The sequence below is a fragment of the Cygnus olor genome, chromosome 8 (genome assembly GCF_009769625.2).
Source record: "Cygnus olor isolate bCygOlo1 chromosome 8, bCygOlo1.pri.v2, whole genome shotgun sequence".
Lineage (NCBI taxonomy): Eukaryota > Metazoa > Chordata > Aves > Anseriformes > Anatidae > Cygnus > Cygnus olor.
Window position 1 is genome coordinate 25649632 of NC_049176.1, and position 21789 is coordinate 25671420.

Sequence of the window (21789 nt, forward strand, 5' to 3'; positions counted from 1 at the left end):
AAAAAACGCTTGCAGTAATACTGAATTTTTAAGAACCATCTCTAGCTGTGAGAGGGATGCCTAAGCGATGAAATTAAATGTTTCCTACGCACTGGTAGCACGGTACTGGCGGCTGTAGTGGAGGTGAACGTAAAGGCACGGTTAGTTGTGACGAGAGGGTGCCATGCCGGTTAGTTTGGCCACCGGGTGCCTGAGGAGAACAACTCCGGGTCGGGAGGGGGGAAAAAACGAACGGGTCGCGGTGTGCGGGATCGGCGATGAGCCCGGGCAGGGCTGCGGGATCGCAGCCGGGGGCCCAAGTTGCACTTTGTCAGCAGCAGCCGGCCGAGGGCGAGCCCGTATTGTTCGGCCGGGCGCCTTTCCCTCAGCCTGGGGGCGCGGTGCCGGGAGCGGGGGGGGGCGGGCGGGAAGGCACCGTTGGGGTGCCCCGGGCTGAGGGGCCGAGGCTGCCGGGCCGCTCCACGCCGCGGGCAGCGCCCACCCGCTCCGGGGGGGGGGGGCACGCGGTGCCCGGGCGAGGCGGGCCGGGCCGCGAGGCAGCGGGGGCCGAGGGCCGGCGCTCGGCTCCCTTCATGCGGGCCCGGAGCGGCTGAGGCGCGGGGCGCGGGCGCTGTGGCGCGGGGGGTCAGGGAAACCATGGGCGCTGTCAATCTGGTGGCGGCCGCTTTCAATAGCACCTGATGTTGCGGCGCCTCCCCGCGCGGCGGCGGCCAATGAGCGCGCGGGCGCCGCTGACAGATGGTGCCATAAAGGGGCGCGGCGCGGGGCCGCCGGCAGGCAGCGCCAGCAGCGGGAGCGCGGCCCTGGCCGTCCCTGCCCGCCCGCTCCGCTCCGCACCCGCGCCCGCTCCGCGCCCCCGCGCTCCGGCTCCGCTCGCGTCCTCGCGCCGCACACGCGCTGTGCGTGGTGGATCTCTAACAAACACCAATAAAAATCAGTTCCCTGAAACCTTAGCCAGTCTGTAGAAGAGTTGAAGCCTTTCAAGACCCAATATTTGCCATTAAGAATGGTTATGGTAGGTATTGGTAGATTTAAGCTCGATCGTAGCGGTTTGCTCTAGAGGTAGCTGTAGAGGCTAACATACAGATTTCCCCAAATCTGCATCATTCTCCGTCTGTGTTTTCACATGGGTTTGGCTTGCTGCTGCTGTGTTTGTACATGATCTCTCCCTTTTTTTTTCCCCCCCTCTCTCTCTCCTCTCCTCTCTCCCCCTCCCTCCCTTTCATATTTAATGTGTGCGTGTCCTTTAATAAAGGATGTACTCGGTCGTTTTAAGGTAATTGTGGCTTCTCCCAGAATAAAGAGAAAAGCTCGTTTCTGATGCGAGGCTGGTATGTGGCTAACCGAAATGCAGAAGGAAGAAGAGGCTTTTTTTATAAGGGGCGGGGGGGGAGTTAATTTCCACATTGACATTTTGGAGATACAAATGCGGAGCAAAATCCTTGGGGGGGGGGAGGAGAAGAAAGGGGGGGGAAGCCTCAAGATTGGTAATTTTCTTTTGGTGGACTGCGCAATAGGTATGGTAATCTTAAAAGCGAGTGATTTATATGAGCTTCAGTAAATGCTGCATATTGTATTTCAAAGAGTTTCCTGTCATGACCTCATAAAAAGAGGAGGAGGCTTGTGTGTGTTGCAGCGCCTAGTATATGTCGATTTTGTTGCATCGCTGGGCAGCCGCGCTGTAAGAAGGAATGTCAGCTTTTACATAACGCTCTCTTTGCTTCCGACTCGGTGAGGGGCTGTGAGGGTCCATCTTGGTGAGCACAGATGGAGTGGAATGGCTTGAAGATGGTAAGTGAGCGCGGCCGGCCGGCTCGGGGGCTCCTTTGTCCGGGGTGGCGGTGGCGGCGGTGGGGCTCGAACCGCCCCGGCCCCGCCGTGCTGCGCTCGCCGCCCGCGGGAGATGCGCGGCCGCGGAGCAAGGAGGCAGGGAGGGAGCGAGCCCCGTCGCGATGGCACCGGCCGGGCCCCTCCGTCACCGCCACCATCACCGCTGCCACCGCCACCACCGCTCCTGCGGGGCCCCGGCCGGCGGCGGGCGCGGACCCCGCGGTGAGGCGCAGGTAGCGCGGGGGCTTGGGGGCGGGGGGGCAAGGAGGATGGGGGGGCTTTTTTTTTTGTTGTTGTTGTATTTTTTTTCGTGATTTTTTTTTCCTCAGTATGCCGGGAAGGAGCCCGGAGGCATTTCTGTGAAAATAGTATTTCTATTTTTAGACCGCTCCGACCCGCTCGCTTCGCTCTTTTGTGCTCGGCTTCCCCCCGCGGAGCGTGCGCGCAATATGGGCACGGGCAGGGCAGGGGCAGCGGCGGGGGCAGCACCGCTCGGGGATGGGGGGAGGCGGGGGGCACCGCCTGCACGATGCCCCCCCCACCCCTCCCCGGTCCCCTCCGGTCCCCCCCATCCCCCCCGCCTCGGGTACCCGGTGTGAGCGGGGAACAAAGCGGCGGCCTTCTCCCATTCTTACAGGATTGTCTTTGTCTAGCTGCTTGTTGTGATGGGTGTAAAACAAATAAGATTAGACTGAGCAGCCGAACTGAAAGCGATAGCTGGGAGGAAAAGCCAATGAAAGGTTGCCGGGGAAACGAGCATAGGGGAAGCTGAGTGGGGGAGCAGGTGGCAATCATGTGGGAATACTGCAAACAGTGTAAAAAAAAAAAAATCTTTAAAAAAAAAAAAGCAGGGGCTACCTCGATTATCTTTGCTGTTCTTTGTGGCAGTCACAACTTTAATTATTCTTTATAAATAGGTGTTAATTACATTTCTGGCTCAGGCTTACAGCGATTTCTAGAAATCTGTTTTTAAGCATCTGTTCTTTCTCTGCAAAAGAGGGGTATCTTTTTTCCCCCTTTTTTTCCCCTCTTCCCTGCTGTGAAATTGTACGTGCAAAAAATGGCAAGGAATCCTGTGAGGCAGTATAAAAAAAAATGTAAATTATATTGAATGAAGTTGACAGAGGTATAATAGTGAACTCCCACAGCTGATAGCTTCTGCAAATCATTTCTTAGAATTTTCCAGCAAATGTCCCTATGAGAACAGTAGGTAGAATGAATTTACCCTAAGCAGTGATTTTGTGTTAAGTGATATTGGTATTTTTACAAAATCAGATGGTTATATGGCAGAATAATCAGTTCAGGGGAGTTCACCATATCCTACGGTTTATGTGCTGAGCGGAATTTACGAAAATAACGAGATTATTTTCCTCTTCGTCTCCAGCCCCACCTTTAGCCACCAATGTCTATTCTCCATCTGCTGTAGCAATACCCACTTTCAATGGCAGGCTCCTTGTGGCAACTTTACTTCTTAAACTGCAGCCGAATATTTAGCTAATTGTGCTGGTCTCATTGTGGTGGCGAACAATGTGAAATAGCAGAAGTGCATCTTTAAGGGAGGCTATTGGTGCTGAAGTGTTAAAAAAATCGTAGTAGACTAGTAAGTGATAGACGGTAGCGTAAAAGATATAAAAATGTGGTTGCCCAGAAAATGCTCATCTATCACACATCAGGAGGCACGAGGGAAGCAAAGCAAGAATACAGAACACGCCTTTCTTTCTGTGTTCACGTTTCCAGATATCTTTTTTACTTTTTTCATTTCTCTCATGCATGATTACTCCAAATGCAAATCGGAGCAGGGATGTTAGTGCTTGGTTTAAATAGGAATGAAAAGAAAACAAATCCCCCTTCTAATTTGCTTTGTTTTATGTATAGCTTCTGCTGCAGTCTTGCCTGTAAAGAAGTAGCTGAATGGCCCTCTGAAAACTGTACTGCTTGACAATATAAAGGGGAGAAAAATCTTCAGGGTGTGTGTGCAAGTGTGAAATTGTGTGCTTTATAGTCTGTGCATGTGCACAGATATATTCTGATATGTATAACAGTTGTACGTGAGAGTACAAATGATTTTCTTCCATTCGAAACAGAGGTACTGTGTTCTAAATCTGTTAACTTAGTCATGACAATAAATAAGGGTGCCTTTTATTATACACAGCTGCATTGTTTGCCTTAAGAGTCATCAGCTAGTAGTTACATTTTCATTTTCTGTTCAATTTGGTATTTTTACAAAGATTTAAAAATAATGTAATCCTTGTTTTATGGCGCACGTGTTCCTGCCCTGATCTTCCTCTTTTCTTTGTTTTAAGAAGATATTAATGAATACAGCCTGCCTGTACATGGTGACATTCTCTTCTTGCATGTAAGAGATTGCATTGTAGAGCCTCCTATAGAAAAAAAATAGACATTAAGTTGGTGAAATTAATAGCTAGATAGCTTGGAATACCAAAGAAAGATTAAAACATAAAGCCTTTTTTAGATAAAAAGGTAAAGGAAGTGTAGCTGTCTTTAGACATGGTATACTTTAAATATTGTTGTCTTGGTGAACAACTAGTCAGGATGAAATTTACAATTAGATATCAATGCAATGTGAATCCCAGCCCTCAGTTTAAAATCCTGTCTCCATGTACTTTGCTAATCAAGTTCCCATGTTAGATACAGAGATGCCTCTCCACTGTTGACTGGCTTGGTTGCCTCCTTTGCTTTCTTCTTTAATAATTTTGCCTTTTTGAGCTCTCTGAAAGTGAGCCCGAGCTGTTGTGACAAAGGATGGTTACACTGAATTAGAAGGGGTATATTTAAAAATCCCATTTGAATGGGTTTGGAATAGTCTTCCTCATCTTTATTTGGTCCTGTTAAATATTTTGACTCTATTGAAAGAAAATCCAAATGGATCAACCTTACATATATTTAATGCATTGTTTTTGAAATATCTTCTAGGTTAGTGATTTTTTCTTTAATTATTTTTCATCAACCTTTCTACGTGGTGTGCTGCGAATGTATTAATTAAATGCAGGTTATTTTGTGTGTAATTGTCATACTGTTGGTACATAACCTGGAGCCACTCTACACCCCAAGGCTTTTTCAAAAGAAATAGTCTGCTCGCATCCCACGTTCTGGCAGGGGAATTGGTTGTTTTCTTTGGGAACTTGCACTTTTAAAATATTTCAGCAAGAAATGGACAGTGGCAGAGAGGATATTAGAGCAGAGAGGGAGAGAGATGCTGATAACTTGACAAATCCACTTGTCTGTTTCAGCAATCTGCGTCCACTAGACAACTAATTTACATGCCTGGACACATTAAAATGTACATTTGTTTGTCTGTGGGACAGCTGACTGGATACACTTGGATGCACTGGCAAATACTGCATTGCAGTATTTTTTTCAATGTCATTGGGGTTTGGGGGGAGAAGTGGGCGCAAACAGTCTTTTTGCGACTGAGATGATGATAAAAAGCATGGCACCTTTGTAACCGATGGGCCAGATTCTGCAAAATTTGCTAATCCGTGGTGGGAAGTCACCCCTCCCCCATTGTACTCCTCTCTCCCTCGTTCTTTCTCTTCTTCTTTCCGAGCAGGATGGAGGAAGAGATGAGTGTGCATGGATCTTGTGTGTGTTCATGCATGTGCGTCTTCCCCTCGCATCTGAGCGGATGCTAAAGAAAATACTGGGATTGGGATGAGAATGGAAAGGGCACTACTGTAAGGTAATACTCTTGAATTGTGCGTGTAAATGTCCGGTTACCGAAAGCGTAGGACTTCTGAGTAACTCAGACAGCAGGACACATTTTTCCTTTTCTAGAGAATTTTGTGAAGAGTAGGGTAACGTGTCAATTCAACAAGTAAAATAGATTTAACCGTAATAAAATCAGTATCTAATGTGGACTTAGCCTTTGCATTTAAGTACATTTAACCATTTGAGATGATGTAGAGTGAAGATGATGGAGAAATGGCCGTTCAGATCCTATTTGCTTGCTCTCTTTCTTTCCCTCAAACCATCCATCTTTACTTGTTAAAATACTGGAATATTTTAGGTACAGGGGGCTTTTGTAGGTCACTAGCTTTACAGCAAGAAGAAAGGAGGGAGAAAAGGTCTCAATGTGTCAGAGGCAGTAATTGTCTAAAATTAGCCATCTAGAAAAGGAAGGGAAGGCTTGGAGGAAAGAATGAGGCACAAATATGTGAAACTGCACTCTGCTAGTCAGGGAGATAATGAGTGATAAATCTAAACTGGTGCAGTGGTGTGATGCCCATTAATTTCTCAGAACCTTGACTTTGCAGGTTTGTTACTTACTTTGTTCACACCTTTAATTATAACCAGTTTTGGATGATAGCTTGGGGCACTGAAGATGAGACCTTTTGTTTGTTGTTTACTTATTTGAGTATTCAGACAATTTGCAATAGTGTTGGAACATCACTAAGAAATCAAATACTTTCAGATGAGATTATAATAAGAACGCAATTAATTTTTGCAACTACCTAACGCTATCTCATTGGTAGCAGTTACATTGCTTGCATGTATTCATTAAGAACTAGCTCAAGAGCACTGGTGTTAGGTTCATCTATATTTTCGGTAATGGTAATCCATGTTTTCCCTAACAGTTTTGGGTCTCCTAATGCATTATCGCTGCTTTAGGGCCCCATAAAGTAGAGAGGAGGAAGCTGAGCATCTTACCTATTCTACGCTTGATTGTGTCTTACATGAGGACTTTCTCCTTCAATGAAGAAAATCTGTAAAAGTCAGGAAATGCTGTGAACCAGCAACAAATCCTTAATTAAATGGGAAGTAGAAACAGAATATTAAGAAAAAACACTTAAGGGGAAAAAGATGGCTAAACCTTTGTGTGTCCTTTCTGGAAATGGGTTAGTTGCATGATAAAATGCAAGCCTGGCGTTGACAATATTTAGAGTCGTGATGTATATAAGATGCTGTAGTACGCCTTTGTTGCTAAGGCACACGCGATTGCGTCAGCAGTGCTGTTGTGATGGGAAATTATGCGTCCTTGAATTCTAAAAAATACTTTTCCTTAGGTTAATTTATTTTCTTAATACTAAATTCGTTTTTATTGCTATGAAATCTCTCATGTTACAGTTGGTGTTTTTCCCAACGCGGGGATCATGCGCCAGCATTTTTTAGGATGGGGGCTGTGGAGTGTTCCACTTCTGAGCATCCAGAAGTCCTGGAGGTAAAGGCAATGCGATGTTTGTTTCAGAGCAGATGCGAATGAATACTGGAAGTTGCTCTGTAATCCAGTGCTTCAGGAAGGTTCTTTGCGTAACAGGTTTCTGCCCATGTCGGTGCCTTTTGGTGTTGGCAGAAAGTACTGGTGCCACTGGAGCCCTTCCAGTAGTGCCAGTCCTTCCTACCCCACTGCTCCACCATGCGCCTGGGTGCACTGGCTGAGCTGTGGAAGGGAAACCAATGGCTCCCTCTGGGTCTCATGTCCAAAGGGACACTTGGTGAGGACATTGTCCTGGGTAGAGACCGAAAAAGATGGGAAGGTCACTGCACTGCACCTGGGCCCCATGCGTCAGCTTGTGATTGCATGCATGCTCGGTTGGAGGAGCTGATGGCTCTTCTGTATTCGCTCCCAGGTTGAGTGCTCCTTAAAAGCTTTTGTAGGTACATGAGGGATGAAGGAAGCTTGTCCTCTTTTATTTTTCCTTCCCTTATGAATCTTTCATAATTGCGTACTTGAAAACTGGCGAAGATGACAATACTCACAATTCATAATTTAAGCTGGATCTGACTCATCCCGTAGTGTTGTGTGTGGCTGCCCAATGAGAGCATGGAATTCCAGGAGCCAACTGTCACGTTATCTCTTGCGTTGCAGATGAGTACAGTTACCAGAAGTCCACATTTTTCTACGGCTATTAAAAGCGAAACTGGTATTTGACTCAGTTATCATTAGGCTAAAGTTTCGTGGAAGATTTCACATTGGGGGTTTTTTTGTTTAATAAACAGATTAATTTAAACTCTAGATGTGTGCTATGTGCTTACAGCGGGTAGGAAGTGAACCTATTCATAGCAGTTCAGGTTTGAGAGGTTCATGGTAAAAACCACGCAGGCAAAATACTAATAGGCTTCTTTGAGTTGAACACTGAATTGTGGGGAGGAGGCTGTGCCTGTTTTCCGTCCTTTGGAGCTGATGTGGTGTGGGCTCCATAGACTTCAGCAATTCCGTGCTTGGTCATACAGAATTCACCACTGTATAGGGTTAACCCATGTTTAAGCTCCTACACCGTGGTGAAGTGTTAACACATTCTGCATTTGGGAGCAGAGATTTGGGGATATGTAGTTCCTCACTTGATAGAAGGGTTTGCAAGCGTGGTTATCATCTGCTGTCCTTGTATTCACCTTCTCCTGCTGGTATACCTGGAGCTTGAGATGGTGGTCAGTGGCTCTTTGCTCTACGGCGTGCAGAAGAGCTGGTGGGCACAGACTCACCCCTTTTATTTCTGCAGAGCAGAAGGCGCAGTCACGATGCTGTGGAAGTAATAATGCATGTAAACAAACACTCCTTAAATAAAAATAGTCCTAATACCGTTCCCTGTGTATCTTTGTTCCAAATGAAGTTACTGGCAGTAGATGAGTAGGGGGAAGTTGATTTTTAGCAGAAAGCGTGAACACTGGAAATTCTTCCTAATGTGCGTGTGCCAGCTATTCTGTAGCAATATTGCTGTTGATTTCATTCCTGTAAGAGCAGCTGTTCAGGGAATTTATCTCTTTGCTTGATGCAGAGGGTCCTGAAAAATGCAGTGCGCAACTGCTGTGGTGGTTGTGGCCATTTTTAGTGTGGCCACCGATGGAAGGTAGCGCCATGATCCAGCACAGTAGCGTATTGTTCTTTAGCCTAACTGGGCCAGGACAAAATTACCATTTTCTCTTTCGTGTGCTCTGTGAGAGATTCCGGAGTGCACTTCAGAATTTGACATTGTGTTTGATAATTTATAGAGTACAGTTTATATTTAACTGTAGACACACTAATCCAGGAAAAAGAGTAGTGTATTTTTAGAATCCTTTTCTATTGTCTCTGCTTGTCATTACCCAACTACTGAAAGAAGTGTTCATAAATGTAGATGCTCACTGGGATAGAAATTGAGTTTAATTTCCATGATTAGTCTTTGCTATATGCAAAAATCGAACATTATTTGTGTGATGGTATTTGGTTATCAAGAAGCTTTGCAGCCATTTTGGCAGGAGCCAGTGTGTTTCCTTCCCTTCAGAGGCTCCCACCCCAGAGCAGACTGTGGCACCTAGGCTGAATGCCCCAGCAACCAGAGATGCTTAGGGGTTTTTTTTGCTTTAATAATGACACGAGGTCATGTCTTCTGTCATTGTCTTGAGCTTTCCTTCTTTGAGGCGAAACACTGGACTGGATCCAGCTCTAAAGAAGCTTTAAGTCTGACTGGTGAATATTGGAAGGGAAAACTAAACAATGGAAATGGCATTAGCGTAGTTACTTTGACTTTTTGTTTTTCTGTATTTTGAAGCACTTGCGTAAGATGTTCTGTGTTTGGGATATTAAGATGCTTCTGCCTAATAATCTTAACGCTGCTGCCATTTTTAATGGTTACCTCTTGCCCTCTGAGCAAAATGTAGTGTATGGGGTTTGAGTTACTATTTCATGGTGACCTGGGACCTGCCCTGCCCATGAGCAGGGGCTAAGGCTGGCAGGGCTGCTGGCAGGGGGTGTTAACCTACTCACATCATAACCAGGACTGCTAACCATGGGCCCAGTCCTTTATTTTAAGAGGAGTTCTGAAAGATTTTTTGGATGTGTTGGTGTCTAGGGTATACTTGTTTATTGGAGTAAGGATTTGGTGAACTTGAATATGAATTTATTTGGTTTGGCCTGGGGTGTGTGTCTTATTTCAAACGCTGTTTCTGTCTAGGATAAACCATTAGGAAGGGTCTTTTAGCCTGACCTGTGACAGATGAGTATGTCCTTGATATTTTGTCCTTTACTGATGAATAATGCATTATTAAACTGTGGGTAATGGTCTTTGATCTCAGCATAGGTACTTTTCTGCATGAGATCTAATTCAAATAAATATTATTGATATTTGCCCCTTCCATACATTAACTTATTTTAAGCCATTGTGTAAATACTTTGTGATACCATCCAAGTAAATGTCTACCTCTGTATATTAGAAGGTCATTTCTTATCACTCCTCCCCCAGAAATTTCTCAAATTCTCAACTTAAATTTTCTGTTTATGACCCTTAAGATAGGGATGGACATATTACTTTGGAGTAATTCATTGTAACTTTGTCTACCAGAGTATGTTACAGAAGAAAGAATCCCTGTTTTTCACAAAAATATTATTCCTGTAAGCAACATCAGTGTGGTGCAGGGCTGTAGACTTGCAGGTGAATTGCAGAAAAGATGTAAATTTCATTTTTATTGCTAGTCCAGTTCAGTTCAAGAGAAGGTGAGAAAATGTTACTTAGCAGTAAGCTGACAATTCTGATGAAGGGGATGGAAATTCCTGGGTTTCGCTAAATCCTGTTTTGGGGTCCGTCTCTTAGACGTGCGAGCAGCAGTGTCCATAGAGATGTTGTTGCCAGCAGTTGAGATGTACACATGTTGATTAGTGTTTCCTAATTGCATTTACCAGTGTGTCTTCATTAAGGTCCTGTTGAGGACAGAGCCTAAAATACCTTGGTTGTGGTGTGTGTCTTGCAAAGCTATGAATTTCTGCATAATATAAGCACTTCTTTTTGCATGAAAAATGTATGGGCAACACTTAAAAAAAAAAAAAAAAAAAGGCGTGTATATATGGCTTAGAAGCTGAAATCCTACTGCAGTGAACATTAATGATTCTTAAATTACTTAAGGGCTTTTGAAAATTATAGCTTTTGTTTCTAGAACTTTGCTAGTAATAACAGCAGTGGGGGGTTGGATGTTCCTGGGTTTCATGGAGAGCCTGCTCTGGCCTGCTTTGCCTTGGCTTCTGGTAAGTAGACTTCTGTAGTTAATCTTGATCCGGTAGCATGGTTGTACAGTATGGCTTGTAATACAGTTTTCACTGTCTAAACTTTCAGGTTGCAAATGATTCTAGAGTATTTTCTTAAAGGGAAAAACAAAGTGGAATTGTGACAGGTCTACAGCAGCTGAAGACTTGCAGCTGTCTGCTTATTGCACTTACATATACGTACCCGTGGGAATCTGTGCATGAGTACACAATATGACACATATATTCCCAGGTTGATAATATAGTTCAGATATAGATTAGCAACATGCAACTCAGTAATATGGTCAGTAAACTAAACAAGTAGGTGGTGATTAGGAAACAAAACTGCAAGCTGAAATAAAATCTAGAAAGCAAGAAAAACTATAGAAAGATATTCTTAATCTACATTCCTTTTGCTTCAGTGTTTTTTTAGGTTTTATCTCCTTCACGCTGAAAAGCTGTTTCAGGTGTTTGTCTCTGGCATGCTCTTGTATTATTACTATTATGTAGTATTGAGGTTTTTGAGAACCTCTCCAATCTTTCAGGGTTTGTCTCAAATACTGAATGTTTTTGGCTTTCTTATCACCCTGCTAACACAGATACTTAAATACAGTTTTTGTTTGTCCCTCTTGAAAAAGAGATGACTAGGCAGTCAGGTGGAGACCTCTTGCCTTTGTGGCATCTGTCTGATAAAATGCTGTCCATGGTGGAAAAAGATGCTTTCATCAAACTTTGGCTTGTAGCATCAATCAAAGAAATATCTCATCTTACTGTTGAGATTGTTTCTGTTGTTCTTCAAATCCCTTTGGCCTTTGTATGCATCTTGAAAGAATAAGTAGTAGCTCCTGACTTAGGTTTTAAAAAAAGCTAGGAGGGAATAAGGAACGATACAGAATGATAAAATAAATAAAATAGACCCTTGTGAAACTTTTGGTGTGAGTGGTCTGACACAAATTTGGCAGAAATAAGATTGAAGAAATAAACATTTCTTCAGAAGGCAGAGCCGGACTGCATTGCCTAACCCTAGGGACATGAGTGAGCAGGAGCCATTGGTGGCCCTGTCCTGGCACAGAAGTAGGACAGCCCCCTGCCACCACCTTTGTTCAGGTCCATGGTGTGGGGGCACAAGAAATCACAAGGGGCTTTGACCTGAGCTGATGGTGAGGCCCATTGAGTAGGCCGGGGACGTGTCCATTTTCCTCTCTGAGTGTTGTCTGTGACTCCTTTCTCCAAAGCCGCATGCCAGAGCTGCGGCTGAGTACTGTGAAATCAAGGCTGCATTCTCCTATATTTTCATATGTAAATCAAGTTTAATGACAGAAATGATTACAAGCAAATTCCAGTGAAACCAGTCTAAATAAAGAAGCTTTAAGTGACAGGCTTACAAGAAGTTGGTTTGCCTTAGTGAAAGGACTTAGTTTGCTGCAGGGGTAATAGGCAACTTCTGTTGCCTTCATTGCCTGTTACTCTAGTTAGTTTTTCCATTTTACTTTCCCTTAGTGCTGATAGAACAGATTACCTTTGTAGGTCCCTTCCAACTGAAGGAAAGTCCAACTGCCTGATCGCTTTAGGGCTGTCGAGCACACTTGGTGTAGACCTCCCTAGATGTTTGGAGAACACTGAAGAATAGAGTCAGACAGTGCTGAGGTTTATGGGATGCATGGCTTCTTCGTAGTCATCTCAACGAGCGAAGAGGCTGGAAACAGCAATGAAGCCTGGTAGTAGTTCATAAAGAGCAACAAATACTGTGAGTTGAGGTAATACATATGGTAAATCTGTAACAATATTCTGATGCTGGAATAACGTGTATGTCCTTACAAATGTGCATTTTATTGTGCTTCCCACAAATCACTGCACATGAACTGCTTACCCATACACTGCTCTCCATTTCCACGTGTTTTCTGTAGGCTTGGGGAGGACTGAACTGCAGTACCCTAACTGTAGTGCTCCCCTCTCCATTTCTTAGCCCCAGAATACCTGTAGCAAGAGACCGTACAAAGTATGTGATGTTTGTTTACTATCTTAGTGGTTATTGGACGTGGAGTTCTGAGCATGGCTTCCTCTAATTGCACCTTAGCTATTGATGAAATGTTTGAGTTACTTTACCTTTTTTCTTTAACCTAGTCCCTTCTGTCATTGAAATCAAGTCTACAACTGTTGATCCCATACTTCATTGGAACAGAAAACTTTTTTGAGTTTCAGATAAATGTGATTTAGTGCATCATAATGCTGTTTTGCCTTTTCCAAAGTTTTGAAGAAAGGTAACCCTATGGCTAGGTCAGGTTTGTGCATAGGCTGTTACACTCCTAGAGCTGTCACAGCTTGTGATATGACTTCAGTGGTCTGCTTTCCTCTGGTTTGTCATCCTTTTGTTTTTACCTTCTGCAAAACTTGAAATAAAAATAACAGGGTTTGCCTTTCTAGTTCTTCTTGTGCTGCTGCAGTGAAAGTCCCTGCCCTGCCTACCCATTTCTATAGTATCCAGCATGACTTGATGCTGGTATCGGTTCTATCCTTCAGGCATTGCTGTGATAATAAGTAATATTGCCAATAAACTTTACATTCATTGTGCTGCAAATTGGGGACAAAATATTTTGTTTCAGCATATTCATGCAAAAGCATATAATGGACTAGATCAAGATAAGTTGAGCTATTAAAGAAAATAATTTTCTCATTTATTTGAACTGAAAATAGTTTCTTAAAATGAATGCATTTGTTGTTCTCCATTTGGATCACTTGCGTGCTCTGTACAATTATCAGGGCACCCAATAAACGTGAACTTACTAAAAACATTTGAACACCATTATTTCAACTGGAGTGTAGTGCACTCTGAAACAGATTTTTGTAAGGCTGTAGCCTTGGTGCCAGAGCTGGTGACTGCTCACTTTGAGCTGAGACTTTCAGCTATATCTATATTTAAGATATTTAATGACTTCCCCTGGAAAGGAGGGAAAGATACAGCATGTAAAAGTGTATATGAGTGGGGAGTATGTCAAAATATGGAGGGTTTGATAATGATTCATTTCTGGGATATTGGATTTGCCTTCAGGCAGACTTGCTCAAAAGCTTCATTTTCCTTCTGTATTTCATGTTCATGATGTATTTATTAGGTAAATAATAGCAAAGCCTAGTTGTGTGGTACATAAGCTTTAATAAAAATGTAATTGACAGTGAAATTTGACAGTTATGTTAGAAGAAAATCTGTACTGGAGCTGCACACAGCATCATCTGCCTCTCTGAAGGTCAGTTTTGACGGAAGCACTTAACGTGCCTGCAAGGTTCAGGTGCACCAATTGCTTGCTCCTGCTGGAGTTGAGGCTTTCAACCAATGAATAGTTAAATCACTATTTTTGAACACTCTGGTGGGAAGAGATGATCTGTCCTGAAGATCTTACCATCCAGCAAAAATCAGCAAAAACACAGGAGATAGGCTTAATCCCACTGCAGTGAGAAGTGGCAGCATTAAACTGGGGCAGGGGCATACAGCTGCTGGTCCTGGGTCAAGGGGCATTATCTTGCAGGTCTTTGTTCCATGCAATACCTATGGGTCAGTCTTATGGGAATAGCTGTGTCAAAGACAAGTGTGGGAGCAGATGGGAGGCCTGTGGCTGGATTTCTAGGGCAGCTCCTACAATTGGGCCTTTCCCACCTGCAGAAAAGATGTGGGACCCAGATTTCTGCACCATCCTGACTTCCTTGCGCTCACAAGAGATGCTGAGTCTTTTTAAAAAAAAAAAAAAAAGACTGGTGTTTATTTTGTTGGAGAGGTTTTGTTTGTTTTTCCTTTTGTCATCCTTATTCGGGAGATGGCTATGGGACCTCTGCCATGGCACCATTTGTTTTCCCATGTAAAAGCAAACAACTTGCAATGCTAATTAAAGAGCTTTTTTAGATAAAGTAAGAGCTTTGCATTATTTATCTAAATTCTTTTTTATGGGAGAATGTTCTGAGTTTGTTCATTAATGAACACTTAGAAATAATATAAAATTAGACCTCATGAATTGTTCATGAGGTGTAATTTACCATGATCATTTTTCTTGGCATTTAGGTGCTGTGAACAGTTTATTATTCATAGATAACATTTCTGACTTATGTGGACAGCTCCATTTTAAGGACTCCTGAATCCTTCATAGACTTAGGAATTTTATTCATTTTGTTGTGTTTTTTAGGAAGACTCTGTTTCAGATACGTCTCTTTGGTGCCTATACATATACTTATTTTTAAGATTCCTAATCGCTGCCGGATTTTCTTCCCCCTCTCAAATTCATTTCTCTTCATTGTGGAAAATGGGCAGCAGAGCATATGTAACTCAGATAACAAGAAAGGGTGTTAAATTATTTGCTGAATGCAAGCTTCTCACAGTGTATGTATGTGACAGTTTTTCAGTCCAACGTGCAGATCTTCTTTTAGACTACTGAGAACAAATCTTGTAAATATACAACATGTATATTTACATTTATGGAGCCATTGGCTATTGCTTATGCATGCAATAGGAAGATAAGACTGTCTTAATCAGTCTGTGGGTAGTTTTCTAAATGATTCATTAACTGTGCTTTGTAATGGTAGATGGATGTCACACATTTACTGTAATAGCAACTGAAGATTAATGTCAGTTATTGTGGCTTGTTTAAGCATTGTAATAGTTTTGTTTATACATACAGGTATTTGCATTGTTGTTGGAGCTAATACTTGAGAAGGAATAAATTGAAATTAATTGAATTAATTGGAAAAAAGTATATAAAGATACGGCAGAAGTATTTCTGAAACATTATTTGGAATGTAGGAGTTGCTATAATGGGTATTTGTTGCTGATGTTTTGTAGGAGGGGTTATACGAAGCCTTTTGGTAAGCAGTGTTTTGCAAAACACTGGCAAAGCTTATGCTGTCTTCCTGAGCAGCAAAGCTTTTCTTTGTGAAATCTGTCAAACCAAAATACCTTCTCCTTGGTGGCTGCATTACCATACTGAGAAAAGTAGTACACCAAGAAGCGATTTTTACAAGCAGCAGTGTGATGAAACATATCCACAATTTGAGATACGGGTTGCCTTTGTTTAACTGACAAAAATCAGTCTTGAAATTATGCCTAAGTCACAGATTAAAAGTAATAATAGTAATAACATTATGAAGATGGAATATTCAAATATTGGTGCTTAAATTATCGGTGTCTAAAAACAGCAACTAATTTATTTTTCTTCAAAGATACTGTTAACCTGTATATAGAAAATAATGTTGCAGCACTGGAAGTCTGGCAAAAAAAAAATGAAGGAAAAGAAAACCTGTGATACTATATCAGTAGCAAATACACATCAGTATACATCTGTTCTGCAGTATTTCAAGACCAGTAGTAGCTACCTAAATTAGGTTTGAGAAGGGCTACAAAATAATGAAAACACTGCCAATTTTATATAGCATATGTAGAGGTGTAATACTAATCTACAAAGAATAATAGTGTATTTTATACTTAAAGTATATATTTTTGTGTTAAATTACTGTTCAGTTTCCATATTTGTTCTGTTAGTATCCAAATAAGCTCTTGATGAGCTGAAGGTAGATTTATAGGCTCCTTTTATACTTTTTTGGAATTTAATTGCAGCACGGTATTCTTTTTATAAAACAATAAAATAACGTTATTACCAGTAATTAAAGCATAATGAGAGTGAGCTCCTGGAAACTCCAGTATCAATTTCAGAAATGTCCATATTGTGATAAAAGTATTGAATTAACGATCTAAATCTTAGTGTTATAAATCAGAAAAAAGTGAACATGTTAAAATGTTAAAATCTACTCCCTGAATAAATAATGTAGTTATTCTTATGTAACGTGCTGACTGATGTGGGATCAACAACATCTTAATATTAACAATTATCAACCAACCATCAGTGTCCTTGTGAATGCATGTTGAACTCCGAACAGTTTGAGGTGGATGTGTAGGGGAGAAGACTGTGCTCGAAAAGGGGACTGGGGCTTAACCTTTTTGTTACCATTAAGTCTTTACTAATATAAATCAGTATGCACTGCTGAAATAAGTATTACTCTTTTGAGACCACAAGAATTCATGCTCTGGTACTTACCAGTTTTTACGTAGAAATCACTATGCACAGACTTAAAAATTATTCAGTAAAAAAAATAAACACTTCTTAACAATTTTTCTCTATCCAATATTTTTTCTTACATAGCAAATCAATTTTTAGTAACCTACAATCTTGTAATAATTTGAAGGTCAAATAATTTTTTTTTTCCTTTCTACTATTGAAAAATCTAATAATCGGGAAAACCTAGTTGGAGCTGAGTAAGAGTAACAAGGAAGAAAACCTGGTGCAACACAGGTTTATGCTAAGGTACTCAGAAGTATTATACTAAAATCTATTTGTTCAAGAACAGATTTCTCTTGAGCAGCTTACCTCTAATATTCAGTATTTGTTAAATATCTTAGTTAAATTGTATTTATTTGCATGGAGTGGAAGGTAACCATGCTTAAAATGCAACTAAAAAGTTTGCAAAATGCGTAAGTAGGACACCAGCCAGCTTTGAATTTTGTTTGCTTTAATAGGCTTTTTTTAAAAGATCATGGGGTTTTGTTTATTGTGGGAAACTGCACATAGCTTTTGTTCCTGTTGCTAATAATAGGTGATGTACCTTTCTCATTGAATTGTGCTGAAGTCCTGCTTCTGCTGTAACTGAAACCAGGTACAGTATTTTGTTTGCTTTAGGTGCAGGACCAGTCCCCAAAATTGCAGTTTGTTGTGTTGCTTTTATAATAGAAATGATCTAGTCAGATGACTTAAATACACAGCTGCAGTTAACCACATCAGCTGTCTTACTGTCACCTTCTGACTGTACCTTGTTAATTGCGAGGCTTTCACTGGCTAAGAGAATGGGGTTTGAACACAGGCTCTAGGGGAAAATATGCACTGTCCTGGTGGAGCACCTAGTGTGGAAGCTAGTATATGAAATGGAGAATGGGTGAAAATTTGCTACAGCATATGAAATCACTTTCAGCCAAAAGGCAATGACAGCTTGGTGGTGGTGGTCAGCAGTGCAGGACAAGCCATAGTGCTGGAGCAGGCCTGGTCCTGTGTGGTGGCGGCCTCCATCTTCTGCTTGGCTCAAGGGAGGGACGCCAGGCTTCATCAGCACAAGGATGGTGCTCAGGGAAAACCTGGACTGGATTTCTTTTGTTTTAATTAAACTGATACGGTGTATATGAGCACACTGAGCAGTGTCTCACAGGGTGAGTGTTACCCTTAGTGTGAGGAGAACATACCCGGGCAGCAGGTTATTAGCGAGCTTAGGATTGGAGTTACTGTCCGCTGTAAGGCTAGGGATGCAGAGATCAAAAGATTATCTTCCAGATGGACTCCTGAGCTAAACAGATTTAGTAGCATCAAAAGCACTTAGTATGTGTGAGTAAATACTTGTACGAAATCGGATTGGAAGAGGGAATGTGGCTAATAGCGGGTGAGATGGAAGGCCCTGAACACTGAGCGCGTGGGGTCGGTGCTGCCTCACGGAAGGTGTCGGCGGTGGTGTGTGGCTGGCCAAATCGGCAGTGGGCTTCTGACTCAGGCGTGCTGACTGCTTCCAGGAGGTTACTGTTCCTGGGGAATTCATATTCAAAATGATTTGGCTTTGTGGCTGAAGGCCTTTCTGTTGCTACACAATGTGGCAGGGTTTATTTTTTATTTGGAAATTGCTATACCAAGTAGGTAATCCTGGGCCAAATAAAAATAATAGTAATTCAAAACTTGTTTCCATTGATTAAAAAGGAGGGTTATTCTATAAATGAAGCTTTAAAGCAACACCAAAGCATTTCAACTTTAAAAAAAAAAAAAAAGAAAAGAAAACCACCACTGACCATATAAGCTATTTAGAAACTTAACCGCTGTGATGCAGCTAATTTTAGAAGAGACTCCCCTGTTTTGGTGTCATCCCCCCCAAACTACAAGCCTAATTTGTTGCAATATGTACCTCCCTGGCTTTAAAAAAGAAAGCTAATTAAGTCATGAGTAATTACAATAATTACAGGATGAGATGAGCGCGAGGCTCAGTGTCGGTTGCTCTCCTCCGTGCCCATCCCCGCAGTGCACCTTCCTGTGGCTCCAGCCTGTACCGTTGTCTGTCTGTCCATTGTTGTCTGTCCGTCCCGTCCTAGGGATGGGCTTCGACAGATGCCAGTGCAGCTGCACTAGTGCCAATCTTACAGCGGACAGTGAAAGCTGCCATTTGCATTGCTTCGGTTCATTCACATCTGCGGCTGTGTCCTTCCGTGGGCAGCCCCAGACAGGCTGGGCACTGCGGTTGAGGCAGATACCTGGGCAGTGCCCAGGCTTTTGGCATTCTTCATCCACATCTCTGCAGCTTTGTGCTGTAGACTTTAGTTCTCTGTTCTGTACCCTGCAGACATCTGCACCCACGCGGCCGGGTGCACTGGTGAGAATGGGGCCACTGGCATGCATCTGCTTTGCTGGGATGGGTTCTTCCGTGATGTTTTGGAAAAATCTGAGTATAAACCTGAGTATCTTTGAAAATCAGAGTTCTGTGTTTCAAGATAGAACTGCTTGTTAAAATTCCAGTCTGTGCCTGATAAGCTCTTTCTGATTAAACCTTTCTGGTTCCAGTAAATATCTAATGACCTTTGTATCTCCAAAGATTGCAAATCCAGGGCTTTATTATTTAAAGAGGTGTCAGTTCGTTAGTGAAAAAAATAACTGGAGAATATAGGTCATCAGTGGAACCAGTAAGTTTTATGTCTTGGGATGCTGAGTTTATTAACCGAAGGCAGTCCAAATGACGACACTTTGCAGATTGACTGTGCCTGGTTAATGTTGTTGTCATTGCACTCTGTGATACCGTTATTAAATAGGTAAAATATTTTACCTTTTCATATAGAGCCATACACTTACTTAATCTGATTTAATGGAACTATAATTTTAATTATGATTATTACCTTAAATTATAATTAAATTTATGTGGTTTAAATATACATTTGTGAAAATGGCTGTGTGATGAAAGCAGAAATCAGCTTCGCATTAACAAAAAAGAAGGGTTTTTTAAACTGCATCTTAGTATATGCTCACAGCCAAAGACTAGCATGACCTACTTTGCAACAATAACAGAGGAATCAAGCAGGGTTTTTTGTTGAAGTATCTAAATTGGCCATGAATGCTACCTACTCATTCGTTTGTAAGTATCTTTAAAAATAGCAATTGTATCTATGAAACTTAAGGCTTTTTTCTCTTTTCCTCTTATTTTGATTTAGATAATTAGCACCATGGAGCCTCAGGTGTCGAATGGCCCTACTTCCAATACAACCAATGGACCCTCCAGCAACAGTAGAAACTGCCCTTCCCCCATGCAGACGGGGGCTGCCACAGATGACAGCAAAACCAACCTCATAGTCAACTATTTACCCCAGAACATGACCCAGGAGGAGTTCAGGAGTCTCTTTGGGAGCATCGGTGAAATAGAATCCTGCAAGCTCGTGAGAGACAAAATCACAGGTAAGCTCTCGAGCATCGTTCACCTTCACATACATCAGGGTCAGTGAAACCCCAGTGCTCGTGTTACAAGTGCTTAGTGTGGGACTTACTGCAAATATCATGGTAGATTTCTTCATGTGGTAGGCCTTTAGTTTTCAGTGATATACATTGGATCTAGAACAACTGTAGAAGAAGCCTTGTATTTCTAACCTGCGCACAGAAATGAGGGGAGGAACAAACATTACCAGTGTGCATGCATATAATGCTTCCCTATGCAGCTTCTTGCAGCGAAGCTCATACAATAATACTGCCTTCCTGATCCATCACAGGATGGCTAAGGTTGGAAGGGACCTCTGAAGATCTAGTCCAACCCCCCTGAATAAATAACACTCATCGTTACTTATTTTGTATTTAGCATTGACTCAGTTATAGGAACATAGTCTAAATTGCTTGAGCAAACTGACAGTTCATAATTTTGATTATTTCTTTTGAACCTTACCATCCTTCATCAAATTTTTGCCTGTTAGCAACACTTCAAAGTCATGATGGTTCTTTGCGTCCCTCACAGCCCACTTACCATGCCTTTCTGGAGCAGCAGTGGTCAGTAGTTGGGGGCCACTGCTCTCAATTTCTTTTGGATGTTTGTGGATATTGGTTAATGAACTTAGAGTTGTTCCCTGAAGACACCTTAATTTGTGATGAGCCCTTCCTGCATGACATGGCACCTGTTTGTAGGTTTCTTCAGAATGAGAGAAGTTTCCCATTACAGATCTTCTCTCAAAGAGGAGAGAGTTGTCTGCACTGTCACTAAAGGTGTGGACAGGTGTCAGTGTGCTTAACCTGCTCTGTATCTTTGCCACAACCAGGAATTCACTGATGCACGAGACAACAGCAGGATGAGCAATGACTTTTTATAGCTTGCTTTATAGGTTAGTTTTATAGGCTGTGTGTCTACTCACACTGTAGGTGGGGAACAGCTGAAATTTCACTGCTGTTCAGTGCATCACCAGTGTTATGTTTAGCACAAAGAAAAGCAGCAGCCTCGGGAAGGAAAGGGTTCCAGAACAACAGCCATCTCTTAAGGATGCACTCTAGGCAGCTTGGGCATGCATTCTGTGGGAAAGGGGCACTGAGCAAAGATAAGGAATTTGAAAGACAAGTCTTCATACCTACCTCTGTAACAGCCTGGCAGCTGTTTTATTGGCAGCATTAGGAAGATCTGCTTAGTGCTTTTAAACATGCAATGTTTCTTTTTTATTTACTTCCTGACATATAGCAATGTTCTTGTTTAACGCAAGGCACATAATAAATGGCAGTAGCCCCAGGGCAGCTCAAGTCCTCAGAAGTGTAGTCCAGCAGAGCTTTCTTCTTGCATGTTGACCATGATGTATCTATTTCAATATATCTTCTGATTGGGATGCAGCTTCGGGGGTATAGAAAAAAACAGATTGAAAAATGGACTTGACTTTTTATTTATTCTTTACTTCTTTTTGCTTAAAAGAAAAATCACTTAGTCTCCCTCTCCAAAAA

At 42.2% G+C, this 21789-nt stretch overlaps 1 protein-coding gene across 9 annotated transcripts in view; it reads left to right on the plus strand.

Annotated features, from left to right (window-relative positions):
- Positions 1 to 21789, plus strand: part of ELAVL4 (ELAV like RNA binding protein 4) — a 77762-nt gene that overhangs the window by 17366 nt on the left and 38607 nt on the right. For 4 of the 9 annotated variants that reach the window (XM_040565442.1, XM_040565440.1, XM_040565438.1 and 1 more), the window contains exon 2: positions 20040 to 20280. In XM_040565442.1, coding sequence (XP_040421376.1) covers positions 20040 to 20280 — 241 coding nt within the window. Of the gene's footprint in view, positions 1 to 822; positions 1016 to 1308; positions 1332 to 1563; positions 1792 to 1914; positions 2064 to 20039; positions 20281 to 21789 lie in introns of those variants that run through there. The other 5 variants (XM_040565443.1, XM_040565444.1, XM_040565441.1 and 2 more) reach the window with 5 other exon arrangements.